The 10,000-nt window shown below is 35.1% G+C and overlaps 3 protein-coding genes across 4 annotated transcripts in view; 1 reads left to right on the top strand and 2 right to left on the bottom strand.

Moving 5' to 3' along the window:
- nudC (nuclear distribution C, dynein complex regulator) overlaps nucleotides 1-10,000 on the bottom strand; it is a 75,722-nt gene that overhangs the window by 36,734 nt on the left and 28,988 nt on the right. The window lies entirely within an intron of this gene.
- Nucleotides 1-10,000, top strand: part of LOC118445096 (uncharacterized) — a 54,208-nt gene that overhangs the window by 16,327 nt on the left and 27,881 nt on the right. The gene's annotated exons all lie outside the window — the stretch shown is intronic.
- The window catches only part of LOC146873139 (uncharacterized), a 31,160-nt gene that overhangs the window by 665 nt on the left and 20,495 nt on the right, over nucleotides 1-10,000 (bottom strand). The window contains exon 2 of one of the 2 annotated variants that reach the window (XM_085656081.1): nucleotides 1,480-1,641. The exons of the other annotated variant lie outside the window; for it this stretch is intronic. Coding sequence (XP_085512207.1) covers nucleotides 1,480-1,641 — 162 coding nt within the window. The remainder of the gene's footprint in view (nucleotides 1-1,479; nucleotides 1,642-10,000) is intronic. 2 annotated transcript variants of the gene reach the window in all.

The following is a 10,000-nucleotide window of genomic DNA, read 5'->3' as shown; positions in this document are numbered from 1 at the left end:
ATTTTTCTTCCCACGTGAGATATCAAAAAAGAATACAAACGAGTGTCGTAATGACTCGATAAATAATTGGGAAATGTTTCGACGATGAGCACAATAGAAGATATTAGGTGAACGTTTGCGGTAATAGATTGTAGAAACACGGATCTCGATTTTTTTCTGATCCAGATTAGTCGACTAGACGAAATCATTTAAAAGATCGTGATCGTTCGAAATATCTAACACGATTTCGCTTGTGACGATTATTACTCTACTATTACGATTACTATCTATGTCGATGACAACAACGAATCGGTGGTAATAATGTTTCCTTCATGCTTTCTCATAGCACGGAATAAATTGGATTTTTCTCAGTGAAGAAATTAAAATCGGGACGGGACACACCTCGTAACGACGAGCGCTGTTCTCGCAGACCACGCACACACATTGCACACGCAATGCATCACTTTAGAGGGTGTCGCCTAATATGGTAGTTCCATGGTGTTTCACCGATTACGGATCGATTTCAATGACACAAATGCCATGGCAAGTTTCCGCGAAAGTGGAGCGTATGAAATGGTAGCTAGGGGAAGGTCATAGTAATCGAGAAACGACTGACTGACTGACTGACTGACTGACTGATCATTGACGCTCAATTCGAACATCAAATGGAAATACAAAAAATGAAAGTAGAATTTGACGAAAATCACTCTATTTATTATTTATTATATATACTATATATATATATATATATATATATATATATATATATGTATATATATGTATATATATAAATCGATAAATTCGATACTTGCATATCCTTTGTCTCACGTTTGTTATACTTTCACTGTACTTCGTGAGTCACGTATGACGCATAATTATTTTTATACCGCAACGAGTCAATCGAAATTTTGCTTTGTTCCATACCGATTCATCTTATCTATCTTATCAGTTCAAATGCAAACGTCATAAAAAGCAAGATCTATAAAAGTCACGACACTTTTCAAGACGTCAACGTGCACGTGAGAGTACGAGTTAACTGATTAAGAACTCGTTTGCGATAAAATATTCTTTCAGCGTCACCATAAAAAAAAAGAAAGAAGAAAGGAAGAAAAAATGAAACAAATCAAAAAACAAAAAAAAAAAAAAAAAAAAAGAAGAAAAGAAGAAATTATGCTTTCGTATATATCCGTGCAACAAAAAAAAAATAATAAATAAATAAAATTGATCTTTTAACGAGATTGAAATAATTGATCGATCGAAGATTCGCACAAATTCTTTGTCCATGATTAAAAGAGAATGAAAGAAAGTTGAAGAGACAAAAAAAAATTTAAACTAGATATTAAATAGTGTATGTTATCAGATAGCAAATCCCCATAGATATTTTTCCTATCGTTATTCTTTATATATATATATATATATATATATATATATATATATATATTTATACACACACACACACACACAACATATAGTAGGGTGCAATGGCCGATCGTTTATTACCATAATCATGTAGTCTGGTGTCCTTCGAGTTGAGTTCTTCTCCTCGGATGCAAAGAGGCGGATTTACAAGAAAACGATGCACGTAGACAATTCCGCTAGCGTTAGACTTCATCCTGTCCTTTCTATGCACTTCTCTTTCTCTCTCTCTCTCTCTCACTCTTTCTGTAGTCATAGAAAATAATCTTCGTCGATTCTAACGATTACGAAATCACAAGTAGCCAAGGTGCAAGGTTTCCATATCGGACAATATGGCGTTAGCAAAAACGAAATAATACAGAAAAATTCCAAAACGTAAAAAACATATTCTCATTGAAAATGAAAGAGAAAGAGAGAAAGAAAGAGAAAAAGAGAGAGAGAGAGAGAAGAAAGAGATATCAGTTAGTTACGTTCTTGGATTGGTATGTTGAGTGAAACGATGAAAATGAAAACCTTCTAACAAACACCCGTTAACTTTCACCGATTTTCTCGGTAAGTTAATGCAAAGAAATATCCATCTATCGCGTATAATTTGAGCCAATAAAAGGAATTATATAATATGCCATTAACTCCGGTAGCTTATCTTTTGTGTTAAGGTTGTTATGGCCTGGTAATCGGAATCGTAGGTCGAAACGTGTATCGTACAAAATTCTTCTCTCTTTTCTTCCTTCCTTTATTTCTTTCTCAATGAATGAAATAAATTGTTGGCTCTCTCGAACGAATTATTTTATGTAATCTATACGGAAAGAATGATATGTTTTTTCTTCCTTTTCTTTTCTTTTTTCTTCTTTTTTTGTTTACGAAAAAAATCTACATTGTTATCTTATCAATATATATATATATATATATATATATATATATATTTTTTTTTTCCTTAATTTTCATTTAATAAGATATATTAGAGTGATTTAGACCAGAAATTATTTTTTTAATAATTTTCTTGCGCTATTTCATATCACTTATTACTATCAACAGCGATATACCAATGCACTTCGATATCAATTAAAATATATGATATATAATAATAATTCTCTATCTCTCTATCTTTCTCCCTCTCTCTCTCTTTCTCTTTCTCTTTTAATCGAAACGATCGAAAAACATGAAGTCGCGTGTAAATACAAAATTCCCAAACGATTTGTAAGAACAGTCAAATTCATTGATTCACATTTAATTAACGATAATGCGTATTGTATTACATTGTAAATAAGTCTCGTTTAAACCAATAGAGATATAAAGGTAGATTCTGTTAATCGTAATTATCGTTCGATGATGTTAATTGAATATTTCTTACGAACGTGACCTTTGAAATAGAGGCGCGTTATAGTCGGACATTTAAAATCCTTCGTTGCTCTTGTTTCCCGTAATAAATCAATTTCATAAAACGTGGAATGCGCAACGATCTCCGATGGAATTATCTAACAACATTAACATCCAAAGAAAGTATAATGTCGACTTCGCCAACCTTGCTGGTTATTACACTTCCTTATTAGATGTGGTACGAGCTAACCGACAGACAGATCGGCCCATAAATAATTTTCGTTTGTCATAAAACTCCGTCTTTATAATGCGAATCCCTACAGGAACTTTTACATTTATTTCCACCCTCTTCCCTCTCACCCCGAGTACTTCCTTATAAAATATTACACATTTCTAACTCACACCGACTTGTGACTCATAGTACAAAGTCGCATTGTACGAAATGACGGCATCATATAAAAATTGAAGCAGAAGAAGAAGGTAATTAGCAAAATGTAGGAAAAAAAAAAAAAAAAAAAAAAAACAAGAAGATCATAAAATTATCGATCTGCGAAGTCGAGATAGGAAAAAAAGAGAAAAATGAAAAAAAAAAAAGAGAAAAAAAAGGAAAGCTCTTTAAGAATGCTATAATCTAAAAAACATAGTTAATTACTTCTCAAGAATACGAGGCGACGGATAACACTTCATCTCAAGGAATTACGCATTTTTAAACTATATCTTCGCTCGAACGCGCATCGTGCGTGCGTCACCTGTCTGGTATCAATCGTAATTATTCAAACGGTATATAATATCATCCAGATTCTAATCTCTTAAACCTAGGAAAAATATCAGGTGGAATCTTCAACCACTTCATGTGACGTGTCTTCGAAAGAATCATTAAAAACTGAAGAAAATTAAAAAAGGTAAAAGGAAGAAGAAGAAGAAAAAGAAAAAGAAGAAGAAGAAGAAGAAGAGAAATAGTATTACATGCGTGAAATAACTTAGGAATTTTCGAAAACGTAAATCTGTACGATACTGTGTCTTGCCAATGGACTGTCATGTCGAAGAGGCGTAGAAGGATCTTCGTAGAGTATATAAAAATACGAGAAAGAGAAAGAGAAAGAGAAAGAGAAAGAGAAAGAGAAAGAGAAAGAGAGACACGGCAAAAGTTCGTCTGGGTTGTATGTCCGTTAACACGACTGGTTCTATTTTTAGCCAGATCTCGGGTGGGATCCTTATTCGGAGGCGCAGGTGATTTGTGTGACCGGTACACGGTGGATCCGTGTATTCGTTTCAAAGCTCGTAACATTAAACGATAAGCCAAGCAGAAGAAGAAGAAGAAGAAGAAGAAGAAGAAAAAGAAGAAGATGAAGAAGAAGAATGAACGACAACATAAGCGTTACCTAAAATCGTTCACCGTTTTCCGATTTAATCGTTAGCAAAGAAGCAACTAAGGAAAGAAAGAAAGAAAAAAAAAACAGAAAAAAGAGAAAAGAAAAAGAACAAAAAAAAAAGAAAAAGAAAAAGATAAAGATAAGACAATAAGTAAGTAATTATCGCTACAAAATTAAGTTCCGGGTGTGCTTCGAGAAGACACGGCGAACTGGCGACGTTTAACCGGTATATTTGCCAAGATAATAAATCGTCAGAGATGACTGCGAGAAAAATTTCGTCCCATTGGCGTCACCAAAACTGATTTCGCGTGTTCGCAGATTACCGAAACATGAACGCTAACATATTTTTTTTTGTCCCCCACCGCTTATTCGCTCTCATCATCGAGAAAAAATATCGTTTCTTTACAATCTCTGCTATTTTTGTTCCTTCACGTATCTATCCTCTATCTTTTTCTCTCATCTCAATCGTAGTAAAAAAAGAAACAAAAAAAAAAAAAAAAAAAACGAATAAGGATATGGATCTTGTCTAATGGATATTTATCTTTCGTCCTGTTTACGTCCTTTCGTCGTTAATTCGCGCGAGATTTCCGATGACTCGACACCGCTTCGAATAAAAATATCTTTTCTTTTTTTCTTATCTTCATTTCTTTCGTCCTTTCTTTTTTTTTTCTTTTTTCTTTTTTCATCTTTCTTTCGTTGAATATTCGAACAGGTGCAGATAAAGAAATTTTTTAAAGGAATCGAAGAGACGGATGAATCCCGGCGAAGATACGAAGGGAGCGGGAGTGGGAGAGGGGGGAGGGAGGAAGAAAGAGAAGGATGGAACTATGGATTGTGCATGTATACCACCTTTTGCTTTATCGCTTTAAAGCAGACAGGTTTAACTGCAGTTATATTCGTCGTACCGACGAACGTACATACGTGGCACGCATATAAATTGTTAAAGTCATCTCACTGTGAAGTACTTTCAAGTTTCTTCTCTCCTCTTCCTCCTTTTTCTCTATCTCCTCCAATCTTTTCTTTTTATTTTCTTTTTCTTTTTCTTTTCCTTTCGGCGTCTTTGCAGCAAAGAACGAAGTGAATGCGATTCTACGGGATAGCAAGAGAGGAGGGTCGGTCGGTCGGTCGTACCCGGATCGTACTCACCCGCGCTGCAATTAGACATTTTTGTGGTCTCGAGCAAGTTGGAGAACGAGCGAAGCAAGTGAAGAGAGAGAGAAAGAAACAGAAAGAGAGAGAGAGAGAGAGAGAGAGAGAGAGAGAGAGAGGAGATGAAAGAGACGAAGAAGAAGACTCGAGGGACCGGCAAGCAGCTCCGGGATACAAGCGGACAGAGGTTCAGGGTTGGCAATAAGACGGAGATCAAGGCATGTCCTTGCCATAATTTCATGCGCCGATGAAATTTTCGCTCGAATCCTTTCCAACCGGTGCACACCCTTATAAACTTTTTTCTTCTCTCTCTCTCTCTCTCTCCCCCTCCCTCTCTCTCTCTCTCTCTCTTTCTCTCTCTTTCTGTCTTATCCTGAAAGAATTTAATCGACGAAGACACACAAATTTCTACGCTTTTACAAAGATATTTATAAATATTATAACGTGATAAGTGACTGTATTTATATATATGAGAGAATAAGAGAGCGAGCGAGAGAGAGAGAGAGAGAGAGAGAGAGAGAGAGAAATGGAAATTTATAATGAAGAATAAACTCGTTTATTCCGATCGTATCTTTCGCTTAACGATTATTAAAGTGTGGCGATTACCATGAGAAGTTCCACGTTCGTACTAATCGTGAGACACTTACACGATTTACATGCCCATGTAAAATACTTACCAACGCGGATAGCCTTTGGCAAAAAAAAAAAAAGAAAAAAAAAAGAGAGAGAGAAAAAAAAAAGAAAAAATCCAACAAAAAAAAGCGAGAGAGAGAGAGAGAGAGAAAGAAAATCGTGTGTTTCGTGGTGGCGCGAAATAAACCATTCTCGACAAGGACGTGGACTCCGGAGAGGATTACGTTTTAAATGTTGTGTCGCACGTTTCTGTTCGAAGGTCGGACCTCCAAATCGAGACACCCGTCGTCTCTGTCTTTTCTGTCAAAAGGGAAGGAACCTACGATTCTTGCGAAAAGATAAAACGCATTCCAACAATATTAAAGTGTGCATACAACACACACACACACAGACACACACGCGCATTAGTACTTATCGTTCATATACAATATACAGTCTTTAAAACTGATGACCTTTCGATAATAATACGTTTAATAACACCGTTATATCCACATTTAATATTCATCATATTAGTATAATTCGTACTAAATTTTATTTATTTTTTTACTTTTTTTTTATTTTTTTTTTTATTTTTTTTTTTTTACGTAGAACTCTACCTGACCGAAAATTCTAATTATCTCTAATCATTTAAATCCAATTAAAATTTTGATCAATTTTAACGGTTCTTTAACGTCTATCAAACCAAGATAGATAGACCATCATATAATTTATAGTGAATGTTCGGTTATGAGTCGAACGTGAGCTCGTATAAACTCACGATAAAGTCGTGATTCTCGAGCACGTGTTAAAAAGAGGAGGAGGAGGAGGAGGAGGAGGAGAGGGTGCAGTGGCGGCAGCAGCATGGTGAGGAAGACGAGAGGATTTGATATAAATTGAAATTGAAGAGCGTCTGTACGAAATTATCCTCCATCTACACTCCATATACTCCTTCTTCACCCTCCTCCTTCTCCTCCACTTCATTGCTCCACCTTCTTCTTTATCTTTTTCTTTATTCGATGCCTTTCATGTTCTTACTCGGTGGAATCGAGTTTCACAAAGGATACTGAATGCCTTTGGCCGTGCTTAACAGATGAGAAAAACGGGTTGGTTTGTGCCGACAGAGAGAAGCAGGAGATACTTACAGGAAAGAAGAAAAAAGAAAGAGAAAAAGTGGAGAGTGGGGATGCGGGGGAGAGAAAGAGAGAGATAGAGAGATAGAGAGAGAAAAAGGAGAATATAAAAAGGATAAGAATTCTATGAGTAGCTTTATATTGCTTCACGTTCGTCGCGTAAGCGCGCTCGTTCACCTTGCAACGACGAATTACCCTATCGTCGTTACTCGTCTTTTTCTTCTTTTTTTTTCTCTCTTTTTCTCTTCTTTTTTTTTTTCTTTTTTTTTTATATTTTCTTTTCTCTTTTCTTACTCTTCTAACTCCCTCTTTCGCATTATTCCGACGTGTCTTGTGTTTTCTTCGAACCATTGGGACGAACGATGAATCGCGAATGAGAAGCCGATACGAATCCATAAGGATTTCTTCGTGAGAGAATCATGTAGAGAATTACATTTACTCTCTTTCTTTCTTTCTTTCTTTTTTTCTTTCTTTTTTTCTTTTTTTTTCCTTTTTTTTCTTTTTTTCTCGTAAGGTCAATGAACTCTCGAACGAAGGAGGAAATTATTTTGTAAGAAACAAAAAAGAAGGGGAAAAAGAGAGAAAGAGAAAGAGAAAGAGAGAGAGAGAGAAAGAGAGAGAGAGAGAGAGAGAGAGAATTATTATTCCTATATTTCGTATTTCGCGGTCATTGCTCCGTATATATCTTAGTCAAAATGATAATTCTCCAAAAGTCATGCATAGAAATGAATAGTTAAGTACTCACTTACATAATTTCGATTACCTATTCCAACCTTGGATGAATTACGATATAAATAGAAAAGAAAAGAAAAAAGGAAGACGGGAAAAGGAAGAAAAGGAAAAAGAAAAAAAAAAAAAGAAAACAAAGAAGTAAATAAAAATAAATACATAAATAAATGATAAAAGAAAGAAGATAATAGGGGAAAAAAGAAAAGAAAAATATAATCAAAAGATTATATTTACGATGAGAAAGAAAAGACGCGATTGGAATTCACAGCGTACCATCACCCGAAGGTGTTACGCCCGGTTTTCCTTTCTCTCGATCTTTGGCACGCGAATGACCCTCTCTCTCTCTCTGTCTCTCTCTCTTTCTCTTTCTTTCTTTCTTTCTCTCTTTCTCTCTTGAAGAAAAAGGAAAAGAAGAAGAAGAAGAAGATTCACGTTCTTTCGTTCGTCACTAAAGACGAGCCCACCTTAGTCGTAAACACCTAGAATACGATAAATCGATCTTTTCTTTCGAGAAACGATCGAGAAACGATGAATCGTTTGACTTGAAGGGATTGCATAATTTTCTCGGGCGCGAAGATCGAATGCTTCTAATCAAAAGTGAAAAGACGTCGGCGATGAAGAAAACGATGGAAAGAAAAAAAAAAAAAAGAAAAAAAAGAAAAAGAAAAAAAAAGTAAAAGAAAAAAAAAAAAAAGAAAAAGATGGAATGATTGTGAAATAGCGCACGATCTCGATCGTCTAATTAGACGATCCGCCGCGTAATCGATCGTCCGTCTGCCTTCTTCTTCTTCTTCGTCTTCTTCGTCTTCTTCTTCTTCTTCATCTTCGTCTTCTTCTTTTTCGCGCCAGATGCGTCTTAGATAGAAAAGAATGATATTTATCTTCGCTTTCGCGCGAGCTAGAACAAGTGTCGGCTAAGAATTGTCTCCTTTTCCCTTTTTCAAAGAGCTTCGTTAACTCACCGAGATGATTATGATGATGATGATGATGATGATGATGATGATGATGATGATGATGATGATGATGATGATGATCATGATGATGATCACGAAGAAGTAGAAGTAAAAGAAGAAGTACCGTACTCGATCGTTTCGTAAGCAGAAGCACATCGTGAGTATTCTTTTAACATCGAGACATTGGAATTTATTTATTAACGCGGAGGAAGAGAAAAAGAAAAAAAAAGAGAAAGAGAGAGAGAGAGAGAGAGAGAGAGAGAGAGAGAAAGAGAAAAAGAAAATGGACGGAAAAAGAATAACGAGAAAAACTATGATGATGAGACGACGAACTCTTTGTGTTGATTGTCTTGATTTTCTTAGAGGAATTTCATTACAAATGAACGCAGGAGTATTGTACATGAAAAGTGCATAAACATCTTCCTCGTTATATAAACACTATATTATTATAAAATGACGATATTAATGCAATTTCTGTACTTCCTAATGAGGTTTGTTCTTTTCTTCTTCTTTCTTTTTTTTTTTGTTTTTCCTTTTTTCTTTTACATCAACATAATCGAGTTTAAAAATAATTAGCATTAATCTAGATCCGATAACCGCGTTATTATTCTTTCTATTTATTATACCATAATAATTTCTTCCTGCTTTCCGATCGTTCAAAAATTTACCCACGATAACTATCTCGTAGTCGATAAAATAAATTCTAAACAAAAAAAAAAAAAAAAAAAAAAAGAAAAAAAAAGAAAAAAAAAAGAAAAAAAAAAGAAAAAAAAGGAAAGAAAAAGGAAAAGAAAAAAAAAGGAAAAAGAATGATCTTTTGCATACTCGCGTGAAACCATGAACCTAAGTTTTCTCGTCTAGAATGAAAATGACAATATCGCGATCGCGTGACCAACTCCATGAAAGGGTTCCGTGCGAATGGAAGCTCTTTCGTTTCCACGTAAATACGATCGCGTGTATAATACGGAAGAAAAATCCGTACGTACGTACGTACGTACGTACGTATGTACGTACGTACGTATGTACGTAGATACGTACACGTTAGACCGACAAAATTTTATATGAGGATAATAACGCGCGAGAGACTTCTTCCTAGAAGAAATTCTAAGTATACCCAAGAAAATTTCTGTCGAGATAAAACAAAATGCATAGATATGTAAATATCTAAACGGGGAATTCTTTTCTTCTATTTCTATTTCTATTTCTATTTCCTTTTCCTTTTCTTCGACCAAAAAGATAATCCTTTCGATTATGCATTCGCCTTTAGACACGTAACGAATGAACATATTTGCTACGTGTCATCGAATAATCTTTTACCTTTCTCTCTCTCTTTCTCTCTCTT

This window comes from Vespa mandarinia, chromosome 3 (genome assembly GCF_050613455.1).
Source record: "Vespa mandarinia isolate Hongniang chromosome 3, ASM5061345v1, whole genome shotgun sequence".
In the NCBI taxonomy this organism is placed as follows: Eukaryota; Metazoa; Arthropoda; class Insecta; order Hymenoptera; family Vespidae; genus Vespa; species Vespa mandarinia.
Note: the sequence above shows the minus strand (reverse complement) of the source record. Positions and strands in the feature narration are given on the sequence as shown.